Here is a 25720-nt window from a genome sequence, read left to right on the forward strand (position 1 = left end):
TTCCACTCAGGTCATGATCCTGGAGTCCTGGGATCAAGTCCCGAATGGGGCTCCCTTTTCGGCGGGGAGCCTGCTTCTCCCTTTGACCCTCTCCCCTCTCATGTTCTCTCTCTCTCTCTCCCCCCCACCCCGCTTCTCTCTCTCAAATAAATAAATCTTTTTAAAAATAAATAAAACCAAATTGGAATAAATCTGTAGGTTTTTTTAAACAACCTGTCCCCCCCCACACACTTATTTATTACATTAACGCATTTTATATTTACTTATTTTACTGGTTAATAGTATTCCATTAGCCAAATATGCTGTGCTTCTGTTAACTCCTACCAGAAACTTTAGGTTGTTTTTATATTTCTTCTTTTATAAATTACTTTCACATTTTTTATTGGGCAGTGCTTACTGATTTTTCAGAGATCATTCCATATTAAGGACATTGGCATTTTAATGTGTATTAGAGACAATTCCCGAGTTTATTTTGTTGTTCACATTTCACTATTTGGAATGCATAATAAGGTTCTAACTTCTGTTGTTTAATTAATTGTCCCATCGTTAGTAATTCTTGACAGCATAAAGCCTGCCTGGATTTTTCTTGTTTTCTTGGCTCTTGAATGTTTATTCTTCTAGTTGAATTTTTCTAGGTTTCTCCAAAATTATACCAAATTGAAAATCATTTTAGAAAGCATAGCACTTTTATAATACCAAATAGTTTTCCTCTTTTATTCAGATCCCCTGAATAATTTGAGATTATCATTGAAATATTGTCATTGCTTTGATAATTTAGTGGTGCCTTAGTGACACTTTACAAAACACATGTATTTCGTGCTACTTTGTAAAATATACAGACTTCTTATTTCTATTAAATGACACCTTTGCTTTCCTCTCTTCCTTGAAGGGAGTTACAAGAACTTGAGATGCATGAATAATCCAAAAGTTATAGGAACATGTTCTTAGCAATTGGCAAGAGAAGGCCATAATATCTTTCAAAATTTTTTAGAAGTCTGATTACTAATAATGATTTCCATGTGGTCACTTCAGGGAATATATTCATGTGACTCTTGACTTCAAGTACCTTTCAGTCAGAAGCAGGGGCTCTGCATGGTGTCTTTTTTTTTTTAGGATTTTATTTATTTATTTCACAGAGAGATCACAAGTGGGCGGGGGGTGGGGAAGCAGGCTCCCCGCTGAACAGAAATCCCGATGTGGGGCTCAGTCCCTGGACCCTAGGATCATGACCTGAGCGGAAGACAGAGGCTTAACCCACTGAGCCATCCACGCACTCCTAAACATGGTGTCTTTGCAAAAGGGAGGATCTATAGGTTTCTCAGAGAGTCGAATAGGGATAGTACCCCCAAAAGGTGAAATGCCACATAAAGCAGACATAAACACATTTGAACTGCTAACAGTGATCAACTTGACAAGTCATTTAAAAGTTGCTGGAGGGGGGCGCCTGGGCGGCTCAGTCTTTAAGCGTCTGCCTTCGGCTCAGGTCATGATCCCAGGGTTCTGGGATCAAGTCCCGCATCGGGCTCCCTGCTCAGTGGGGAGCCTGCTTCTCCCTCTCCCACTCCCTCTGCCTGTACTCCCTCTCTCACTGTCTCTCTCTCTCTGTCAAATAAATAAAATCTTTAAAAAAAAAAAAAAAACTGGAAGTAGAAATATATTGCAGAGAAAATTGTGACGGCTTAAATATGGCTGGCGTTCACCCAGAATCAAAGGACCTCTTCCCTTTTCTTTTCATTTATTAGAGCAGGTTTGTGAGTTGAACTTGCCTCATGTAACAGTTCTTTAAAAAGGAATCCAGACCATTCACTTGAATGAATCCCCGCAGGCAGAGGCCCGTCTGCTGGAGGAACAGCGGAGAGTCCAGGTCTACCTTCATGAGAGCACGCAGGACGAACTCGCGAGGAAGTGTGAGCAGGTGCTCATCGAAAAACACTTGGAAATTTTCCACACAGAATTCCAGAATTTACTGGATGCTGACAAAAATGAAGGTGAGCCTCTCAAACTCAAGACGTACGTGCATGTCTCTTGTGATCTGCAGTGTTGAAGCTGTTTGAAATTCTAGACTCAGAGCTCACAACATGACCAGCATCATTTCTTAGAAGATGAATGTGTGTGTACCTTGTCGTGTATGGGTTTCAGACCTCTGTAGAGGGTTTTGGATATAACTTTGAGGGAAGAACATCTTTTCAGTTCAATTTGGAATATAACTTGTTCCATATACTTTATTGTTAAATGATACTGCCTCTAATTTTGTTCTTGTGGATTTTTATTTGGAAAATCCTTCCAAGATGTGAAGTCTTGTAAAAGACTTTTGTAGAAGTCTTTCTTTTTCCCTTTAAGTTTTACTGGGATATGTTAGGAGCTCAACAAAAGATTGATGTTGGAATTCGAAAGTTTTCTCTTTGGTCTTCATAAATTAACTATATGCCATACATACATTAAATGAAGAATTTGGGGTCCCTTTGGTGACTCATTTGTTTGTAGAGTTGAGATGGTTATTTATAAATACTCCTTAAATTTATTCATTTTTTAAAATAAATATTTGAGTGCCTGTTATATATCGAGCATAAATAGTATCTCAACCTTGAGAATTTTAGGAAACATCAGATAGACTTCCTGATACAGTTTTTCTCTGTTTTGTTGCTGGTTTCTCATAGTAAAGGGGAAAGTAGACTTCTACAATAACAACTTCGTTGTTACGTTCAGCTTAATATATATACACTAAGTATAAAACACTTGGTTATAATTCAGACATTTTTTATTTGGATCTAAAAACACCGTTGTTTTATTTCGAGGTATCTGTCATCACAGTATAAGTACATATACGTAGGGGATGACTGTGCAAAGTTCGTTTCCGTGCATAAAGGTGGTGTCTTCTTCTTTCAGATTTGGGTCGCATGTATAATCTTGTATCTAGAATCCAGGATGGCCTAGGAGAATTGAAAAAGCTTCTAGAGACACACATTCATAATCAGGGTCTTGCAGCAATTGAGAAGTGTGGAGAAGCTGCCTTAAATGTAAGTACTATTTAATTGGAAATCAGTCCGGCCTAATGTTTCCACACTGGAACTGCCAGTGTCATGTGCCTCCATTTACGAATCCAAGTGGTAAGAATTCACTAGAAATCTAGTAGGGAACCTTGTCTTGGCTTTTGAAAGTCGAAGGTTCAGAGACCTTTTTAGTAAATTCCTCCATAAACTCTTCTCTGGCACCTTTTAGGCTTTAAGGATGTCATTTCTTGATATTTTTTCCCTTCATTTCTTCTCACAATTACGTGCCTTACACCAGAAGAGCGAAGACTCTTCCATAGAACGAACAGGCTGCAGCCTCCCAGACACAGGCTCTGGCACCCACGGGCCGCAGGCTGCACCTGTTGGGGGCTCTGATCCGAGGACTGCCCTTCCGTTGACGGTCACAGGGCTGTTCGCCCTGGGAAGGCCCTGAAGTGTGTAGTGCTCCTCTGGACCCCCGCGTCCCCAGGAGGTACAGGGAATATTCCCACTAGTGTAGCTGTAGTTCAGGTGATATTTTACCTAGGGAGTACCTCGTGTTCCTAAAAGATGGGTGAATTATCTTCAGTTCTGTCCCTGTTGCACACTTTAATTTTGATAGTGTTTGGGAGAACTAATAAAGCTTCCAGAAGATGGTTGGCTCTTATGTCTGAATCAGAAAACTTTGTAGTTCTGATTTTTATTGTGTTTAATGTTAATGTATTTTTGACAGTACTGCATTTTTTTCCCATACCATCTTTTTCTTTTCTTTCTTATTTTTTTTTTTGACAACATTGTCTTTAATATATCTTTTAAAATCTTCATTTCCTTGTTAAAACTTGGGAAGATTTCTTTCTATGGGTTGCTGCTTCCCTTTTGACACAACTGCGAATTACTAATGGGGTGAATGTAAACCGCTTCCTTAGGGTCGATAAAATAATTAATTTTGCACTTCCGAGATGGAAGGAACCTGGCTTCGTGGGCGTTGAGAAGGAGATTCCAGGTTTCAGTGTGAGCTGGAGTGTGAAGTCCCAGCGTCGGGACCCACTGGGTTGGGACCGTGGCACTGTTGTTACCCTGGCCCGGTTGAGTGTGGCCCCCAACAGTCTCTCTGGGTTCAAAGCCCCGGTCCTGCTGTGTGACCTTGCCGCTAACTTGCTTTTCCTGGCTCTGTCAGTTGGGTTTTTTTTTGTTTTTTTTTTTTAACAGAAATTGACGGTGACCACCTCATAGGGTTTTTGTGAACAAGTGATACATGTAATGTGCTTACTAAATCTGGTGCGTACGTGCTAAGTGCTCAGACGTGATGACAGTTTTCCTTTTAAAAACCTATTTAAAAGTCATCCTTACATTCTGATGGCTTTTCTTCTTTCTACACTTAATGTTCCTTTTTGAAGAGCCTGACACACGCGTGTGCACACAATGTGATTCAGGAAGGGCCGACTTTTCAGTAATGTAAGGTGTTTTCACAGGAGTTAATTCAAAACTCAGCTTAGCTACATGAGCAGTGGAGCCAAGTAAATGACTTCTTTTCCTTGAAATGATCTAAGTGGTGAGTCTGTTATTTCATCAGACATGGCTTGGAGTAGCAGCTGCAGGAAGCAGAGCTCGATTTTCTGTGTGGCCGGCTGTGTATGACTTCCGTGCTGGGAGGTGGCCCCGGGGTCCGTGGTCTAGACGAATGCACGTAGATTGTTTTCATGGGAATGATGGGGTGTTACTTCTAATGTCCATCTTTTCCAAAGCAAAGTAAGGTCCTAGGTGGAGAAATAAATCGCACTGTAATTCTCAAGTACTACTGTTTTCTCTTTCTTTTGGATACAGTCACCTGACTTGGTGAATCTTAAATCTGACCTTTACTTTTTCATGGCCAGTTAAAGCACAAGTTTAGTTTCTAAGTAAAATTACTTCTAAGTAAAATTACAGGTGGAACCTTCATCTGTCAGCAGTATGCAGCACAAATAGACCATCAGCAGTTATATTTTACTGGAAATTGAACTTTTCAGTAATTCTTTTATTACTTAAATGTAAGCCAGTGATTCCCATGGGTTTAAACACTGAAACAGGATTTTCCCCCAGGAAGAGTAATCTGTATAGCTTAATAAACTCACGTGGCATCTGCCTTGACTTTCAAAAGTTAGACATTTCTTTTGTTAATACATTATTGATCATAAATGATATATTATTATAATTATGCCCTCTATAAAAGCCATTTTTATATTGAACTCATGAAACTGATTTGCTAAGTTGTTGTAAAGAAAAATGTTTTTAGGGGGAAGTAAATACTTATTTCTATGTTCTGCAAGAGTTTTTCCTGAATTTCCATCTTATTTAAAGTCTCAGTTGACTCATAGTTTGCAGTGTGCTAAGTGATGAGTGAGTTTCTTACACCACCGTCCTGGCCTGGGTTATACCTGCCGCCTTTACTCACCAGTGACAGGAGCCCACGAAACTTGAAGATGCTCAAGATAGAGCATGTGTACCCAGTGCTTATTAGCCTGAAGCACAGTAGGTGCTTAAATACTTACTGTAGGAAAGAATAAATACAGCTGCTTAAAATATGCATAATTTTAGTAGGTATTTTTATCACAAACATGGCAAATGGAAAAGATATATTGTAACCCCAGCCATGATGGTTTTCCAAAGCCCACTCGTGCTGGAGGAAAAGCAGCGGAGGAAAGAGACTGTTTTCCTTAATAATTAAAAGAAAAAAAATTATTATATATAATTTTAAGTGGGGCTTAATTAACTCTGAGAAAACAATTTTTTTAAAGTTTGAACATTTTTGCCCAGTTGAGTTGGATCATAGTATATGAAAATCATTTGCAGTGAGCATATTAAATGTCATAGAAAGCACTGTCCAAGTGATTCTTTAAGGACCAAAAAGTTTTCTCATCTAGTCCTATGATCCTTTTTATATCAATCAAAACAGGTGAAGTGTCCACAGATAGAGAAATGATTTTACTTAGAAGCCAGACTTCTCTTTAACTGGCCTTGAAAAGGTATTTATTTGGAAAGTTAGATCTGCTCCCGATTGGTTTGGCCTAGACTGAAATAATTACGGGTTTCAAACTTGTAATGTGATTCAAAATAATATTTTATGTGTTGGTACCCTCAAAACCCACCTAAGCATTCTCCTAAGGCTTCTTTTTCATAGTTAAAAATAAATTTTGAAAATGAAAGGCTGTTCCTGAATAACTGGCCCGAGGTGGATGTCCCCTGACCTAAGCGAGAACCGCGGTCCTCGTGCAGCGGCGCTGGAAGGGAGCCCTTAGCACACAGGCTGTTCCCAGACACGCCGCCGCTCCCACCTGCCCGGACAGCCGGCCCGGGAGCGCTTGGGGCTCCTCGGAGGACAGAGACCGTCAGGCCACGGGGCTGAAGCAGACCCGGGTGGGGCCGTCTTACCCCGCGCCGGGCAGGGTCCCGGGGCCTCTGGAAGATTCTCTCCAGCCTTTATAGGTCCTCACTACTGAGGACACGCGTGCTCCACTGATGTGCCGAGTCCTGGGTAACCGCGCGGGAGAAGCTGCCATCGCCCTGGGTACCAGTAGGACTTTGGGAACCTTGTACAGAAGATGCTCAGGATGGGATTCATAACTGGTTTAGAGCCGAACAAAGAACCAGATAAATCATTTTAAATAGGCCAGTTTGTTGTGTAGGAAGTTTCCGAGGCATGGCTTCTAGAGGCCTGGAAGGGGTAGGGCACGCAGACGTGGCCCGAGTGAGTCGGGGGAGGGCGAGCCCCCTCCCTGCCCCGCCGAGTTCATCCAGGCCCCGTGACTTCACTCTCCAGATGCTCTTTCCGCTCTCCCAGCCCTTCCTGTGGGGCCTGGCAGTGCCACCTCTCAGAAATAGTACTGAACGCTCTGACCGCCTTACTCCACGTTCTTCATCCCTGTTTAAAGCAAAGCGAAATAAAGCCTCTTCTCTACGATAGTATATCACATCTGCAACATTCTGGTAAATCAGAATCCTCTTCTGATTTACCGCCGCGCTGATGAGCTTTGTCTTCCGCCCAGATCACTTCCCTCCCGCAGTCAGGCTCTTCTCTTCGCCTGCAGCAGGGGCCTGCCTGCTTTCTGCTCGCTCTGGCCTGCTTTGAAGGCCAGCTCGGATCCTCCCTTCTAAAAAGAACTCTCCACTCTCTCTTCGAGCCCTGAGTGACTGTCCTGTACCTCTGTGGCATTTATAAAAGTCTCTCCTGGGCCCCTCTCTATTTGTGGGTCACCTCTGTGTCCCCGTCACTGCCGTCGACTGTAATCCCTGGGGAGTACGCTGAGCTCGCTGTAGTCCGTGCTCCTCATGGTTTTCGTGCTGGTGTCTTGTGCTCCGAGTATCCGTTGATAATGATACCATCATAATGACAGCGGAGAGGAGGAGTCCTCGGCCGCGTGGCCAGATTCCCCTTTATGGTTTCACCCGGTTTCTCTGTCTCTGCATCGTACCCATCACCTGCTCACCTTCCCGTGACCCTGCCTTGTTGTACCTTCCCGCTTGTCTCTGCTGTGTCCCTTTTTGTTCCTGAGTGTTAAACACCTATTTATCTTTCAAAACCCAGCTCAAATGCCATTTCTTCCACGAGCCTTTCCCTGTCACCGCTTTGAAATTAGTAGCATGTTGGACTGTGTGACATTCATACTACTTTATATTTTAGATATCTGTGAAAATGTCTTTTACAGGAATGGCTTTATCCCTGTTCATATCTTCAGAATTGAGCACAGTGCTTTGTGCAGAGTAGAGTGTCACCCCACTTACATTTTAATTGTACTCCTCATTGTTGCCAGCAGGATTCAAGGCTGCTAACACAATGCATAAAAGACAACGGGATATGAGAGAGAGAGAAGCAGAATCGGGATAGGAAACAGAGCTCAGAGCTGAGACAGACAGTGCTCACGTTCATTGCCGTGGAGTCTGCTAGCCTGGTTAGAGATGGTCACAAGCGGGCCTCCAGTTCTTTGCTGTCAGTGCGGAGAGCTTACCGGTAAAGGCAGTCGGGACTGTGAAGTACAGTCCGCTCCTGAACCCCCCGTGACCATAAAGGATAAGCTGTAACTCAGGAGAATTACTTTATTGGCATGCAGAGCTGAGTGCTCTCTACCGCAGCCCATCCTAGAGAAAACACCAGTAACATGGATATTCGTCAACCTTACACTTACAAGTAAACGTGATACCAAGTCCTTGGATGGCTTTATAATTTCCCTTGATGGTAGCTTCTAGCAAAATACCAAAATAAAGTTCAGGAAAAGAGTCAGTACAGACGTGTGCATACTTAACTGACGAGTGTTTGAGGATACGGTGGGTTCTATGTTGAATTTTTCCTTAGCACGTGATTTCACAGCAAACTGGGTGCTGTAGTACTTCCCTATAAAGAGGGCGTCACATAAATCAGATTAGAAGAGAATATTTCATTACTGTCTGTCTTTAGGGCAGAAATGGCGACAGATAAGCACAGGGTCCTCTTTGAAACCGTATCTTGATTTAGTAATGTCAGTCCGATTGGGGCTGAAGTGTCACCCAGCAAGAGTGGCCTCGTAGATTCTTGGATGGCCAGCAGGGCCATTGGTCTAACAGTGGGGGTGTATGGCTGCAGAGATGGATTGGGGAGCAAAATCGTGAAGGTTTATTTGCAGCTCACAGAGAGGTCGTCTACTTGAGACGGAAGGAGGCATTTTCAGGAGCAGCCCAGGGCTCTGGCTCCAGGAATGATGGTGCCTATAAAAGGGAGCGCTTGAAATGAAGAATGATCTAGGCAGAGATGAAATCAGGAAGCTCTGGCAGCATGTTTTTCAATGTAAGACTAAGGGGTGATGAATCTAGGGCTTTATCAGAATTAGGAAAAAGCTCTGTTTTGGGGTAGAGAAGTTGAGTTAGAAATAATTATAGGAACCCAGTTGTTTGGATGAACTTGCACCAGAGTGAACAGAGGAACACGGTGCAAGGTTTGGGTTTCGTTCAGTCAGCCAAGATTCCCTTTCTCTTCTGGAGTAAAATGTTCTGGTCACGTGGTCCCGACTCAAGCATTCGGTGGGTGCTGGTAATAGAAGAAAATGATACACACAGTGATACAACTGGACAAGAAACTTTACATCAGGCATCCAGCCTGCTTTGGTCAGAAGGGAGGGAATATACATCCCTCCCAAGGTAGGAGGAGGGCAAGGTGAGAGAGTCCTGGGCTTTCCCAGCGGCGGCTGTCCCTTAGCGCGGAGCGATGGGATTATGGGGGCTGATTTTACCATCCTTTCTTATTTTGATGAGGTTTGAAATTCTTGGGTAATAAAACGTTTTATAAAAAAGCAAGAGGGACATCTGATGTAGTAGATGTGGATGTTGATGGAGCAGAATCAAGGAGGTGCTCTAGGACGGAAGGAGGCAGTCTCGTACAGTAAGTCAAACTGACAAATTTAATTACACAAAGAACTGATATATGCTGATAAGGGAAAATGGTTCAGAAAGCCTGTAGCTGAATTTGCAAATCTGTTTTCTGTCTTGCCGTGGGCTGAAAAGCATTCCTGTTTTCTTCAGAAGAGAAATGGCACAGGTGTTCATTTTGGTTTCGGATAAGCAGGCTGTGGGAAGACTCACTGTGTCATTTTTCTACCCAGGATATACCCTTCTCTCTCCCCGCTGTGGGCACGGCCGTGCTCTTTCCACAGGCAGCGCAGTTACGGGAGCCTCTCGCCCCCCAGATCTGACTTGGTGTCCCACATCCCAACTACATTTTGGTTTCATCTTTGCTGTGTATTTTTAAGTCCTGACGTGGCCCGTGCGTGGCTTCAGACGAGTTCAAGGCCGCCCGTGAACTCTCACCACCTTCCCCCGCCGCTTGCCTCCTGGACGCACCGCTTCTGTTGCTGAACTAATGCAGTAACTACTTTCTGCGGCATCATTCTTTCTCGTAGAGGCGTCCCGGGTTTTCCGGGCAAGTCCAGCTTAGTTCCGCTCTCAGAATTGAATATTTTCGCCTGTCTTCGCTCTGTGTCTGACTCCAGTCGGCTTGGAGCCTCGGTCCTGACCGGGCCTCACGAGGGGCCGCAGACGGGGCCTGTCGCCTCCTGTGCGGGCGGGAGCCAGAGCCGGGGCTGGTGATGGAAGCGCGACCAGGGCTTTCTAGAAGTTTATCAGACCCAAAGGTAATGGTTCAAGAGTCGTTATTCATGGTCTGAGAGACTCAGAGCCCCGATTACAGGATAAACACGTGCGGTGGAAGCTGAAGGAGCAGGCGGGCAGAGGGCACAGGTCGTGGTGATGGAGCGCGGGCCGCTGGTCTCGTCGGTAGGTTCTTCCGTGTCGGCATTTTCGACTTTAAACCGCACTCGGAAAAGCTGGTGATTTCTGCTTGTCAGAAGAGGTGAGATGATGGACTAGAAAACACCCAGGAAGAAAACGCGAGACTGCCACGTCCCTGGATGGCGCGTGAGGCCGCTCTGTGCTGTTGTCGCCAGCGTGTGGGGGTTTGGTTTGGGTCGGGTTTTGCGTGTCATTTAATACGGAAAGTAATTGTACTTCGTGAGTGAGCAGCTGGGGGAGCCGGGCTGGGCCTGGGCCTCGCCTTTGGCGGTTGTCAGCGCGGGTCCTCTGGTGCCCCCGGACCCTCCCCTGCTTCTCTCTGTCGTTGGTGGTTTGTGATTGTTCCTTTCCTGGAACTTTTGCTTCTCTGTGTTGCGTGTGGAGAGAATGTCGCTCCGAGGACCATGTGCCGATGCTCACGGGAGGAATCATTGTGCCCCCCGGTAACTGCACGGTATGTTTTTATGACTTCGAGCCTTCTCTTCTCCTTCTCCAAGAATAATGCTCTCGGGTTGTCGACGGTGTCTGGCAAGGCCCCGCGGGTCCTGTGCGGCTGCGTGGCGGTGACAGACTCAGCTGGCTGAGAGGCGTGGGTCCTGAGCGTGCGCAGGTCGCTCTGGGTGAGGGCACGTTTCCGAGGACGGTCCCATCCGCCCCCGCGTACATTCGTGAAGTGGGAGGGTGGCCCTTCGAGCCCGTCACCGCCGCCCCCTTTGGGCAGCATTCCAATATTAGGGTCACAGGCCATCCTGAGCGACCCTGTCTGCTGCACACCTGCTCCCACGAGCTCGTGCTCAGACCTCTTCGCCGGCCGCGTGGGCTGAACTGTTTCAGGGCAGAGAGGGTAAGATGAGATGGACGTCCGGGAGGCTCCTACGTACATTTTTTTCTTTTTTCAAAATTGGTCCTTAAAATTAGGGGAGTTTTTTTAGTGGAAACCTGTGGCATTAAAGGTAATAATTTGACTCATGACTATCAGTGTTTCTGATGTAGCCGTCTGAGAAGTGGTTGGTGAATGTCCCACACTGGGCTTACGAGCAAGGTGCAACGGCCCCGGCAGGCGTCTCAGAGCCAGGGCCCGGCCGGGCCGGGGGGACAGCCAGTGCAGTCAGCATCCCAGCGTGGAACAGGCCCTCCCCGTCCTCCCAGTTCAGGGAGCTCCCCTGAGAAAATCTTTGAGACCAGTAGAAGAGCAGAAGCTAACGAGGCAGAGGGTCCCAGACAGGGCAGAGCCCCTCGGTGGGTGTCAGTACAACCCGTTCTAAGAACCCGGCAGTCTGATGTGACTTGAGAGGAAGGGAAGGCACAGACCGAAACTGACAAACTGACAGGGTCGTTGCTGGCTGGCCAGGCCAGGAGACCGTGAAAGAAAGCCGCCCTTAATGATGGTGCCTGAGTCCTGAGGGCGAGAAAAAACCGGGTGATGGTAACAGACATGAAATGGACACAATCAGATTTTTTAAAAAAGATTTTTATTTATTTATTTGACAGAGATCACAAGTAAGCAGAGAGGCAGTCAGAGAGGGGAGGGAAGCAGGCCCCCTGCCAAGCAGAGATCCCGATACGGGGCTCGATCCCAGGACCCTGAGATCATGACCTGAGCCGAAGGCGGAGGCTTCAAGCCACTGAGCCACCCAGGCGGCTCCAGATTTTTATTTTTTAAACAATATGTACTGTGTAGAAAATAGATTTAAAGTGAAAAGAGCGTGGTCTGTTTTGGTGACCAGATGGAAGACCGCATGGGTTGGTTAGGTTGGGGGTGGGGAGAAGAAGGAATTGGGTTCTTAGACTTTGTGAGGGACAAGTGTTTGTGCTCAGTCCTTGTTGACCCTGGATGACAGGTTCATGGAGTAGATTTTACCGTTCTTGGTAAAGTTTGCAGAGCTTTGAAATTTTCTACAGTAAAACCCTGAAAGTAGGGAGATGGAAAGAGAGGGCTCTGGCAGACAAGCGGGTTCAGGGAGGAGACCCAGACAGCTCTGACATACAGTTTGGGAATCCCATGCAACGGCCAAACAAATCGTGTGAGCTGGTGGGAAAGTCTGGTCTGGGCTAGAAATAAATGTGACCGTCACTGGCATTATACAGACAAGTGAAATCATGTTGGGGTGGGTGACATCCCTCAGGGATAAGCCCCGACAGGTGTGTTTCTTAGCAGAAAGCCCTTGTGTACTACTGAATAAGTACATGGTCAGGAATCAAAGCAGTTACTACTCTGTTCATTTCCTTAAGCACCAAAAATTGACACGTTTCATGAAAAGCATGCGTTTGTTCTAGCTAATCTCACCTCTCATTATCTCTGTTGCTTTTTTAACCCTGCAGTCTGGTGCCCTCTGAAACACCTGCTTCTCTCGTTTATTTCCATGCGCTCCTACCTTCGTCTGCCCTTGCCAAGTTCCTAAGCGGTTTCTCTCTCAGGACCTCAGATTCTCACTTGAGGTTTCTGCGGCTTGATGCTTCATACATCTCCCTTCGTGGGGTCCTTTCAGACCCTCCGTTCTCACCAGCCAGACTGCTGGCTAGGTCTCCTCCCGTAGTAGAAAGACTCTTGGAATCAGAGTCCAAAGATTTCAGTGTCCTTGGGGAAGAGCCCTCTGCTTGGTCTTTCTGCGGGGAATTCCTTCCTGGCATTTCTTGGGACATGTATGTTTTTCCACATCCCGAGTCTGAGAAAAGTTGTTCAAGAAATCATGAAAACAGAGAAAAGCATAATTCTACAAGCATGACAGTCCGCATTCCTGGTTCAACAGAACCCACCGACGGCAGGGACAGGGATGCTCACACACATAGTTGTCTCTGGAACCGAGAGGAGCGCACGTTCCAGAAATGCAGTACTGTCGGGTTCGTCTTCCTCATTGGTGACGCCAGGTTGCAAACGTGGGTGCGTCCTCTCTGCTGCTGAGGGCCTCCTTCTTACAAATAAAATGCACATTAGTGTGTTTATGCACATAATACACTTCATGTAAATCCTTTGAGTGGTGTTCCCAAAAATACCATGTGTTGGAAGCAAAGTAAGTCCTTAAACTGGCAATCTTGACACATGATTCTTTGTAATGCTGTTGACCTTAACCTTGAATATTACCTTATTCAGACACTACCCAATGATGTTTGCTGGCATTTTCCCGTGCTTGGATGCTCGCTACAGGCTAGAGTTCTTTGTAAATACTTTAACAGAAGAAATGCAAAGACAAGAAACTGTGAATATCAAGAAATAATTTGACATGAAGTCAGAAAGCAATCTAAAACCTGAATTAGCAAAAATAGTACTATCAATTTCAGTGGCAAACCCAAAATTAAGTCAAGCAGACGATATTTTCATTGTTAAAAAAAGAAATGAATTTATATGAAATAAGATGTGTGCCAGTTAGAAGATGCTTTTGGATGCTCTTGTGAATTAAATCTGTCAGTGCAGGGGGGCACCTGGGTGGCTCAGTCGATTAAGTGTCTGCCTTCGGCTCAGGTCATCATCTCAGGGTCCTGGGCTCAAGCCCTGCATCGGGCTCCCTGCTCAGCGGGGAATCTGCTTCTCCCTCTCCCCCTCCTCACCACTGCTCTCACTCTCACTCCAAATAAGTAAATTTTTTTTAAAAAAGAAGGCTAAAACATTTTTAAAAGCCATTGCAAAATGGAGAAATTTTTCTACATCTGGAATAGTTGTCATGAAACAAGATTCTCTGATGGGGCGGTGAATGCTGTGTGTGTTTTAACATTTTAAGATAGATAATTTTTAGATGTTCAATATATGTGGTATTAGCTTCCACTATCTTAGCTGATTTCTATTTAGCAATCATTTTGCATTCCCTCCTAACATTTTCCCTTATTAAATGTCTGTATCCGGTAGAGACCACTTTACATACTGTTGAAATTAAAATCTTCTGCAATGTGCTCATCATAATAATAAACTTTGCATTTTTATTTTGTTTTTTAACAGAACACCTCTGAAACTCTTGGCATAAACCTATCACAGGAAAACGATTCATTCTCAGTGCTTACTCGTTTAAAAACAGTATTACAAGATGCAGAATAATTAGAATTTGGGGAATTCTGGTTTCTTATTCCCGAACCCCAAGGACTCATATCTGTCAGGAATTTGCAGACACTGGCAGCCACGTAAGCCCCCAGCACTCAGGCGTCGTGCTCATAAAGGGCCCAGCCGCTGGCATCCCCGTGGCGGGTGACGTCTGTCCCCATTGCCGCCGCTGTGGACGTCCTGTCCTCTAGGCCTTTCCCCTTCTGAGAGCTGCGGAGGAGATACTGGCTCAGGAGTGAGGCGGCCTGGGGTCAGGCCGGACTGCCGCCTCTGATACCCTCGGCCAGATGCCTAACTGACTTAGTTTCTCCGCCTGTCAAGGGAGAATCCAGACAGCAGCAACCTCACAGTGTGCTCATGACAGTCCTTGTGTGGGGCTTGGCACGGAATGTGCAGTGAGTCCCCAGCATCAGCCGACTCAAACCTGTCTCCGCGTCCCTGCCCTCCTGGTCCTTCTGTCTTCTTGGGTGTCCTTAATCAGGGCCCCTCCTGTGGCTGATCCTTGCAATGCCTTCCCCTTACCTTAGTACTCTGCCTGTCTCCCAGGCCCTGGCCAGTCTCAGCCAGTCTTGTAGCACAGTCAGGTGTGCGAGTCAGACCCTGAGCCTTACCTGACCCACTCAGGGCCCTGCCCGCACTTCCTCAGACTTTAGTCTTACACTGTTCCTTTTTTTTTTTTTTCCTTTTTTAAGATTTTATTTATTTGAGAGAGAGAGCACACAATCCAGAGGGGAGGGGTGGAGGAAGAGGACGAAGTGATTCCCCACCGAGCAGAGAGCCCGACATGGGGCTCGATCCCAGGACCCTGAGACTGTGACCTGAGCCGAAGGCGGACACTTAACCGACTGAGCCACCCAGGCGCCCAACCTTAACTGTTCCTACACCACCCGCCCACCTAAGTTCTAGATTCCCAGCTGATTACAGATCTTACTCACTGATAGGTTTTCCCAGGAAAGTCCAGAATTTGAATTTTTTTTCTTTTAGATTTTTATTTTATGTATTTATTTGACAGAGATCACAAGTAGGCAGAGAGGCAGGCAGAGAGAGAGGGGGGAGGAAGCAGACTCCCTGCTGAGCAGAGGCTCAGCAAGGGCTCAGTCCCAGGACCCTGAGATCATGACCCGAGCTGAAGGCAGAGGCCTTAACCCACTGAGCCCCCAGGTGCGCCCAGAATTTGAATGCTTAACAACAGCAAAAATGAGCCGAGCGAACTCTCACTTGGAAAAATTGTTTCCTGTGATCTTTTGAATGTTCACATAATTTGAAGAATCACTGTTTTTTATACAAGTTGGAAATCAGTATTTAATTTCAAGCATGGAGAATCTATTTTAATATGTCTGTAAGAGAAACGCCCTGCGTATTTTCATGGTGGACCAAGGTTATTTCTTGATCTTATTTAACATCTTTGAAGAAACTTCTTGACCTTCTGGAACATTTTATAGTAACATATTGATATACTATTTAATCCCCAGTAACCAACTTTTGTCTTGTTTTTCCCCTACCGAGGACCCCAAAATGTATGTACAGACAGTGTTGGATGTTCATAAAAAATACAACGCCTTGGTAATGTCGGCCTTCAACAACGACGCTGGCTTCGTGGCCGCGCTCGACAAGGTGAGTGGGCGCCGCGGCGGCTGGGTGGGGGGTGGCAGGGCCTGCGCGCCTCTGACTGTGTTCTCTGTGCCCCGCAGGCCTGTGGGCGCTTCATTAACAACAACGCGGTTACCAAAATGGCCCAGTCGTCCAGTAAATCCCCCGAGCTGCTGGCTCGGTACTGCGACTCCCTGTTGAAGAAAAGGTACTCGTGACTCTGCGTGTTTTCCCGTAGTAAACCCGTTTAAAGTCTCAGCTTCTCTATGAGGAATTGAACCTTGTAACAGTTCACAAACACTAAGTTGTAATCTTTGTGCCTTTTGAGAAAATACTGTAAACCTAGTAACTTCTCTGGCTCCCTAAAAGGTGCTTCATGTTACGAGTCTCGGTCCAGTTCATTGTTCGTTCGTTGGTCAGTGCTGCTGGTGGCTTTTTGAGAATGGCAGGTAGTGTGACCTCTTTAGGTAAATAAAGTTCCAGGGGTTGGTCAGGCGGTGCTTGTTTGGCTGGAAGGGAGGCAGGAAGTCAGTGTCTGTCTCGTTCTCCCTGGTGCTGTCCTGCGGGCCCGGCTCGGTCGTGTGTCTGGGGAAGATCCGCTGCGGGAGTTCCCCGGGCTCTTGCCCGGAACAGGACCCCCTGTGGGCCGTGGCTCCCGTGGTATCGTGGGGCCCCCTAACACTTGTCTTCACTTGATGAGCTTGTTTCACTGCTGTTTCGTATTGTTCGTATATTTCTTTAAAGCTTGTTTGTAAGTCATCTCTACACCCAACGTGGGGCTTGAGCTCTTGAGCCCTGAGATCGAGTCCCGCGCCACACCTACTGAGCCAGCCAGGCGCGCCCATGCCCTACATTAACTGTCACGTTTCTCACCTGCTCCTCTTCCTCCTCGGCGTGCGGGTGCTGAGAGCCCGAGGCCTCGTGATCTCCCGTGGCGCCCTCCTCTCCTCTGCCTGTGCTTCTAGCGTTCCAGGCTTGGTGTGTGTGTTGGGTTTTCTCAGCTTCTCTTGCACTTTAACAGCTTCTCTCGGTTCAGAAATGCTCAAGGCTTGTTGCACTTTTCCAGAGCTCCAGCAGCAAACACAGTCATTTCCCAGGCCCCCGTGTTGTCCGGGTTTTGAGTTGAATAAACAGGTCTCGAAGGCTCGCACAACCCCACTGGAAAAAAAATACTAAGAATACCTACACGGACCAAGAAAAACACTGCAGACAATTCTCACCTAGAACGGAGTTGGGGAAATCATGAGTCAAATGTTAGCAGAGTAAATTGTTTAGGGAACTAAAGAAGAATTCTCCAGAACATGGTATAGTTCCCTAGGAATGTGGGGATGGCTCTGCGGTAGCAAATTTAGTGTTATTTACTGTCTTAACAGAACTGGATGTGGTCTTCCTGACATGGGAAAATGTTTGATAAGGTCACTGACTGTCTCTGACTTTGCCAGAAAGCCATTTCCCAAGACCAGGGAGAATGGAGTATTTGAGGGTTGTTTTCTATTTATTGCAAAGCTGGTCAGTGTGTAGTTTAGCTGTTCTTGTCACATCCTTTCAGGTATTTCTTCCAGGAGTAAAAATGGACTCCGAAGTAGAATCACTCTTCTGACCTGATTTCTCTTTTTTTTTTTTTTTTTTTAAGACTAGGGGATGGGAAAATTTTCAGTATTTTAATTGCATGCTTTAGTAGACCTTCAGTTTGTGTGGCAGAATGCTTCTTCTCCTTTTTAGCCATTGCCTTTCCACAAGGGCCCCTCATCGAGTCTCTCCGTGGTCCCTTCGTGAAGGCTGCTCAGACAGGCAGAATGGCGGGCCGGCTTCAGGGAGCTCGCGCTGGGGCACGGAGCTAAGAAGTAAAAGTCTTCCTGGGAGAGAAACCGCCCCAGCCTTCCCACACGCAGAACAGGACTAGACTTTCTGAGTCCGCTGTGCCTCAGCGCGAAGCACCTTTCCAGCGCTTGTTTGGTGGCTGGATCATTTTATACAGATGTATGGGGATCTTGTCTATGGGGGACTCGTAAAACCTTAAAAATGTTGTTTATCCTGCAGACATCTCTCAGGTCATGCTTATTCTTAGAAGAGAAAGAATCTGTTGTTAAGGAGAACCACAGAGGAGGGCAGCACATTAGTGGTTTAAACCCTTTCGTTACCTTAAATGATTCGGCCATTCAGAAACTCTCTCTGCCTCTTTGGTTTTTTTCAGAGTTGAATTAAAGCATATTGTGGAAAAGCATTTGCCAAAGTGAAGTTCATTAATTTTGTATTTAAATAGATTATATGAAAGGAAAATGTGACTGTTCGGGGGAACCCTAATAAGTATCTCCTGTTGAATTTCATCTTGGAGATCCTACACGGTTGTTCCGTGAATGTCCTCTCCGTGGTAGTTTCAGGGGAGGATGGCCACATCGCCATAGGTGAGGGACATTTCCCTGCCGCTCCGTGCCCTGATCTGAAGAGAACTAGGGTTCGGGTGTCGGGAGCCGCGGTCCGTTCTGTTGGTTTGGCTCAGGCGTGCTTGCTGATTCAGTGTTTGCTGACTTGTTTGACCAGGTCTGCCTTTTTTTCTTTCTTTAAATTTCAGTTCCAAGAACCCAGAAGAAGCAGAGCTGGAAGACACGCTCAACCAAGTGGTAAGGCGCCTCTCACTACCCGCCGCGGGCCCCAGCAGCCGGTCACCTGCGGGTTTCCAGGTTACTTGTGGAGGGCATCTGAAACGTGACCGTTAACTGGATCATTTATTTTTCTTTGTGGTTTTACTCCCTAAATTGAGTCCTTAATGTTAGCATTTGTACTTTTGTCATTAGTAGTAAGTCTCGATCAACTTCCTGTGACTTAAGGGGTTGACGAAAGTATCCCTCGAGGCTGTGGTGGTATTTTCGGCCGCTGTGCACACGTTGGCACCCGGGCCAGCCGGATGAAGCAGCCGGGGGCGGCCGCTGGCGTGTGCTCGCGACAGCGGGTTGCACGTGTTCTGAGTGTGCTCTCTTGGTGGCTTTGCTAGATGGTGGTCTTCAAGTACATAGAGGATAAAGACGTGTTTCAGAAGTTCTACGCGAAGATGCTGGCCAAAAGACTCGTGCATCAGAACAGCGCCAGTGACGACGCCGAAGCAAGCATGATCTCTAAATTAAAGGTCAGTGGAGTCACGTCCTGAAAAGGTCCAGTCACTGTGCGGGATCTGGGTTGTTGCAGGTTGTCCCTGGGCAGCGTCGTGGTCCATAGAGAACAAGTTTGTCTAGTGTGGCCCCACTGCCCCGCGACAGGAGGGCTGTCACCGGTCAGGCCCATCCACGCCACGTTCGGGGGCCACGCTGTGCCGTCAGGCTGGGCGATGCCCGCTCGCCCCCAGAGCGTCTCCCAGCTCCGCGCCTCCGGCCCCCGCTCTGTCTCCACGCACCAGAACCGCTCAGCGGGCTCAGCCCACGCTTGCTCTGCTGGGCTTTGGGCTGGCGGGTGCTGTGTTTCGCTCTGGTGTTCGTTCGGTGTCTGCGGCTGTGTCTGCAGGAGGCCGGTGGGGCCCTTGGCTCATTACGCAGCCCCCTCTGCGCTGAGCCCCTGCTGGGCTCCTTGCTCGCTGTCGGTGTCATACACATACTTCACTGGGACCGGAAAGCATGGTGACGTGGCTGGCTGACCCCGCTTGGACCGCTGTAACAAGTCCCACGGGCCGGGGGCCTAGACAGCAGAGCTGTGTTCTCACAGCGCTGGAGGCGGGCAGTCCGGGAACGAGGTTCCGGCTGATGCCCTTTCTGGGGACGACTCTTCCCAGTCTGGCGACAGCCACCTGCCCACTGTGTCCTCAGTGGCGAGGAGGGAGCAGGCTCCGGTCTCCCCTCACAAGGGCGCTCATCCCATCAGGAGGGCCCTGTCCTCATGACTTCCTCTAAAGAGTCATTTCCCCAGGACCCTCCCCGCCCCCGTACCATCACGCGGGGGTGAGCGTTCAGCGGAGGAGTCCGGGGACACACAGTTCCGCGCCCCCGCGGTCGTTGAGAGCCGTAAGCCGAGTGCGCCATCCTGTATTCTGTTGCGTGTCCTGGCTCTTGGATGCTCCACGGCAAGTTACCGTGTGAACGAAGACCGACCGGCCTGCTTGCGGCCCGGGACCGGGGCTCACCGAGTCCGTGCACTGTGCTGCGGTGACGCGCGCTGTAGTCGTGGCTTCCGTGCAGTGCGGGGTTTCCACGAGACTCCCTTGTCTACACTGTGTTTCTGGAGGAATTAATAAGACGGTTGTGTGGCTTCGTTTCAGCAAGCGTGCGGTTTTGAATATACCTCTAAACTTCAGCGGATGTTTCAGGACATCGGCGTGAGCAAGGATTTGAACGAGCAGTTCAAAAAGCACCTGACGAATTCGGAGCCGCTGGACTGTGAGTACCGCGCGGGAGCTGCTCCTAGGGGCGGTTGTCGCAGAGACGGGTAGGGCGTTGTGGCAGAGGACAGAGGTGACACATCTCCAGGGAGGCTGCCTGATGGGTTAGCAGAAGTTCTGGGACGGACAAGCGGGGAACGCCTCCCAGACGCACCGGGGTGGTCCTGCCTCCTCGTGACGTTAGCCTGTGTGACAGGCACAGAGCGAGCCAGCCTTCCCCAGGGGACCCCAGCCGGTTGGGAGCTGGGGGTGCCGAGCCCCGTCCTCTCCTGCTTGCTGACACACCTGTCCCACCCTGGGCACCGCCCAGCTCAGGGCTCCACGCACAGCTTCATAGTTAATACATTTCTTTATCCTTCATTCGGGTCCATTCTAGAATTTATTTTTTGAAAGTACGAGAAACTGACTCAGCTGTATCGATGCCCGCGTCAGACGGAGCAGCGATCTCCCGGCTCCGGGCTGGCGTGGAGCTGGGGACGGGCCGGCTCCTGCGGGGGTGGTCGTGGGGGTGGTCGTGGGCCGATGACACTGACGTCCTCACATACGGACGTTGTCTTCGTAAATGAGAAGTGGGAACTTCCCTTTTCCCCAGAACTGAAGAACCTTCCGTCGTTAAGCTTGGCAGGATGCCGGCGGGCTCCTGCGCTCTTCGTGGCGACCGACTCCCTCTCCTGTCCCGTCCGGTGTGTGCTGGCTGCGGGGCCAGCGCGCGCTGGCGTTTGCGGTGTTTGCTTCCCGGGTGGGGGCCTCCGGGGCCGGCCGTGCTGGGCGAGCTCAGGGGCGCTCGAGGGGCCCCCAGGCCCGGCAGAAAGCCGGAGCGGAGCAGGCCGGCCGCGCCAGCGTCGGAGCGAGAGTGAATGAGCACTGCCCCTCTCTAGAGGAAGAGAGTTTCTGGCTCTTTCCTCTTTTACTCTAATTTTAATTGAGTGAAATAATTGACCTGGCATACGGTCAGTTCCTCATTTTACACGGAAGCGGAGGTTGTTTTTGTGTGTTTCTGTTAACACGAGGCCGCATTTGAGCGGCAGCCTCGTTCGGTTCGTGGCACTAACTGTGTCCTGCGTTTCGTTCCCGCCTCAGTGGATTTCAGTATCCAAGTGCTGAGCTCCGGGTCGTGGCCCTTCCAGCAGTCTTGTACCTTCGCTTTGCCGTCCGAGGTGAGTGTGGCTTGGCCCGGTGTTCTGTATGAGAAGGGCGGCCTTGGCCATGACCCTGGGGGCCTTCCCGCGGGCTGGGGGGAGTGTGGCGGGGGACTGCCTGTGCGCGGGCTCGGAGGCCACAGGGCCTTGGTCCGTGCCGTGCTGCGCCCCCCGACGGGAACCCACGTGCCCGTCGGTTAGAAACGGTTCTCAGTAGGCCCCTCGGAGGCCTGTGCGAGTCCAACACCGACCTCTGCGTTTTACTTTTATGCCCTAAGCATTTTGTCCCGTAAACTCGGGACGGTGTATGTATTGAGAAATGCCGACTGGGGGCTGTGGTGAGGTAGACACTCCACACGGCGCTGTCTGTCCTTTTGTCCAGCTGGAGCGCAGTTACCAGCGGTTCACAGCTTTTTACGCGAGCCGCCACAGCGGCAGGAAGCTGACTTGGTTGTACCAGCTGTCTAAAGGCGAACTGGTGACCAACTGCTTCAAAAACAGATACACTCTGCAGGTAAGATCACCTTTCTGTTCTCGAGCGTGTTTTTTTTCAAGTCTGAATGCAGATAAGACACATCGTAGAACTCTGAACCCAGCGCTTGGTGCCCCAGAATCTTGAGTTAAGCTGGCAGAGTCCTGTGGCGGGCACAGGGCCCGCGTCTGAGGGTCAGATGAGCTGAATGCTGGTGCTCGCTCACGGACGGACAGGTGGCTGACTGATGCCTCAGTTTCCTTCTCCATAAATGGGGGTGCTGACGCTTACGCGTCAGAAGTGACGTGAAAATGGAGTGAAATAATGTGTTTAATAAGCGTTTGGCCCAGCTCCCACCCGACACATGCTAACTGCATAGCTTCAGAGGCCGGAGTTCCATCTGCTTAGTTATGATCATCGCCCTTTTCCTTCAGCAAACAGTTTCCTGTTAATAGTAACCCTCGGAGCTTGCCGCAGTACTGAGTACGGACTAGTGAGAACCGCGTTAACTACTTTTCAGTTTGACAGAGAACTGAGGCCCCGGGTAATTTAAGTGACTTCCCCAGGATCCCAGCGTATGTGTGGCAGAGCCAAAATTTCAGTGAGTGTGGACGCATAAAAGCGTGTATTTATGTACACACAACGTCATAGAAGAAAGTCCGAAATTATTTCCGTGTTGAGAAGGTGGGAAATGATGTCTTCAAGGAGAAGGTTGTGTGATGGTGGAGTGTGACGCTTTGTACCCTCTCTTACATAGGTCCGCTTGATGTTTTGCATCTATCAGAAGAATTTGTTTCATAAATCAGTTCTTCAGACTTAAGCTCCGGCTTTTTGGAGGTTTTTCCATGCATTTAAATTTTGCTTCTCTTTCTTTTATATGTGGGGCCTCAAAGGCATCCACCTTCCAGATGGCGATCCTGCTTCAGTACAACACGGAAGACGCGTACGCTGTGCAGCAGCTGACCGACAGCACCCAGATCAAAATGGTATCGTAGCGCTTCCTGGCCTCTTGTGTGTCAGCTCGCCGCCTCCTTAGTCTCGTGAGCGTTGCCGGAGGGTGTGGGAGAGGAGGTGGGGGCTTTGATTGGAAATAGCAGCTTGCCTTAGGATTATAAATGATGCCTTTTAAAAAAAAAAAAAAAAACTTCATTTTTAAACTCAGTGTGACATGCATGTGACATGCCCCCCCCACACACACACAGACACAGACACACACGAGTACAGCATGCTTTCTCCCGTTTAACTCATTCTTAACCCCCTTTCCAGCTAGGCTTTTCTTACTAAGTTCAAATGTCACTAATTATCATGTTATCCTTCCTATCTGTCATATTCTTTGAGACCAACTTCACATACATAAAATTCACCATTTATAAGTAGGCAGTTTGGTGGGTTTTCACAAGATCATACGGCCACTGCCACTGTCCAGTTCCAGAACATCTCCATCATCCCCAAAAGAAACCCGTTAGCCTGTAGCAGTAACTACCCTCTGCTCCTCGCCTCAGCCTCTGACCACCGTGAACTTACTTTCTGTCCCTGCATTTGCCTGCTCTGGGCCTTTTGTGTTAATGGTGTCACAGTGTGTGCCTTTTCTGTCCGCATTTCCAAGGTTTCTCCGTGTGATAGCGTGTAGATCTCTTCTACTCTCTTTTATGGCTGAAATACATTCCAGTGTATGGGCGGACCACGGTGTGCTTGACCGTTCATCGGTTCATGGACATTCGGGTTGTTCACATTTTGATTACTAGGACTAGTGCTGCTGTGAACGTTCGTATACAGGCCGTTGTATGGGTGTATTTTACAGTTGTCTTGGGTACTTACCTAGGTGTGGAATGTCCAGGTCGTGGTGGTTTTACCTCACCGAGGCACAGCCGGATGGGCCCACCATGGCTGCACCCGTTCAGGGGCTCACCGGCCGCGTGGGAGGGTCCAGTTCTCCACGTCCTTGCCAAGATTTGTCATTCCTTTTTTTTTAAGTTACAGCCATCCTGGTGGATATGAAACAGTCCTTCATTGTAGCTCTGATTTGCGTTTCCCTCACAGCTGATGACACTGCGTGCTCAGGATCTTGGTGACCATTTCTAAGCATCCTTTACAGAAATGTCTACTCACTCGAATCCTCTGCCCGTGCGCATTATTTGGGTTGTCTCTGTCAAGTTGTAAAAATTCTTTATATATTTGGTACATAGAGCCTCTTTTTTTTTTGTTGCCTGTGCTTGTGTTGTCCTGTCTAAGAGATCATTGCCTGATTAAAGGTCAGAGATTCCTTTCCCTGTTGATTGGTGCTGCCGTGTTGAAAATTGGCTGTACGTAGATGGGTTTATTTCTGGATTCTCCATTCTTCTCCGGTAATCTGTATGTCTGTCTCATGACAATACCACATCGTCTTGGTTGTTGTTTTGTAGTTAAGTTGTGAAACCGAGACCAAAGTGGTGTTGGCTGTTCTGGGTCTCTTACATTCCCAAATGAATTTCAGAATTTGCTTATCCGTTGTTCGAGGCGGCATCGAATCTGCGGATTGCCAGTGGGTGCGGGGGGGCTGGTGATCTCCGTCTTACCAGTAGCAAGCGTTCGAACTCATGACCGTGCGCGGCTGTCCATTCGCGTGGGTTGTCTTTCGTTTCTCTCAGGTGTGTTCCGTCGCTCTGCATTCACAGGTCTTGCACTTTGGTTGCGTTTATTTCTAAGTACTGTGTTTGGTGCTGTCGTAAATGGAATTGTTTGTTCTTTGCTAGATACGGCTGAACTCATTTTTTAACTTTTTTTGAATATTCTTCAGTGGTTTTTTAATACACAGTCCTGTCATCTGCAAGTACAGCCAGTTTTACCTCCTTTTCCTATTTGGATGCCTTTTTTTTCCTTGCCTCGTTGCTTTGGCTAGAATTTCCGATACAGCGTTGAATCGAGGTGGTGTGAGTGGGACCCTTGTCTCGTTCCTGATCTTGGGGAAAGCTGTCAGCTTGTTACTATTAAGTATGACGTTAGCTGTCGGTTTTTCTTAGATTCCCTTTCTTCAAGGAGTTCCTTTCTATTCTTGTTTTTTTGTTTTTTGTTTTGTTTTTTTGTTTTTTAGGGTTTTCATGCTGAAAGAGTTGAATTTTGTTAAACTGGTTCCACTCTATTGAGATAAAAGTGTGCTTTGTCTCTTAACGCGGGAGATAACAGCGATTGCTTTTCTCATGTTGCCACCTTGCATGCAACGTGGGTCAACACCACTTGGGCCGCGTATATCATACTTTCTCTATGCTGCTGGGCCTGGTTTGCTGGTATTTTCTTGGGGATTTTTACGTCTACATTCAGGGATGTTGGTCTATTGTTTTCTTGGGGTGTTTTTGCCTGGTTTTGCTGTCAGGGTAATCCTGGCCTCACCGAATGTCACTTAGGAAAATCATTTATTTTTTGATCATGCTTCAAGTTCATCCAAAATACATCTGCAAATTTAGTAACAAAATGGATTTGTCCCTTTGTGTGTAAGAGTGTATCTCATTCCTCCTCACATCAGGAGGACTGGCGTCGGGGTAGAGGCTCAGGTTGTGGGGATGGTGTGGCCATTGTCACCGACCCCGCACCCCACCCCACTGCCACCGCCGGCCCTGCAGGGCTGACGGGTCCGTGGGTTTTCTCTGCTTGGCTTTCTTACGAAAGCTCCGTGCCCGTCTCAGCTGGTCTACAGGCAGGAGTAGTGCTCCGTGTGGGGTCGCGGCTCCCTCCCTGCTCCGCACTCATTCCCCCATCAGATCTGGCTCATGAGCGAAACCTCTGCCAGCGACGCTCTCAACGCGTCCGGCAGCGTCCCGGTCCCTCTAGTCACTGGACCAGAGGCTTCTTGCTTTCGTGGCTTTAGGAGTG

General features: G+C 48.1%; 1 protein-coding gene across 1 annotated transcript in view; it reads left to right on the forward strand.

Annotated features, from left to right (window-relative positions):
• CUL1 (cullin 1) overlaps positions 1 to 25720 on the forward strand; it is a 105567-nt gene that overhangs the window by 76392 nt on the left and 3455 nt on the right. Inside the window, 10 exon segments of the mRNA XM_080818017.1 lie at positions 1826 to 1988; positions 2887 to 3017; positions 15817 to 15924; positions 16002 to 16108; positions 18473 to 18521; positions 18893 to 19024; positions 20144 to 20261; positions 21344 to 21420; positions 21785 to 21916; positions 22768 to 22860. Of these exon segments, the coding sequence (XP_080674143.1) occupies positions 1826 to 1988; positions 2887 to 3017; positions 15817 to 15924; positions 16002 to 16108; positions 18473 to 18521; positions 18893 to 19024; positions 20144 to 20261; positions 21344 to 21420; positions 21785 to 21916; positions 22768 to 22860 (1110 nt within the window).

This window comes from Martes martes (genome assembly GCF_963455335.1).
Source record: "Martes martes genome assembly, chromosome: 11".
In the NCBI taxonomy this organism is placed as follows: Eukaryota; Metazoa; Chordata; class Mammalia; order Carnivora; family Mustelidae; genus Martes; species Martes martes.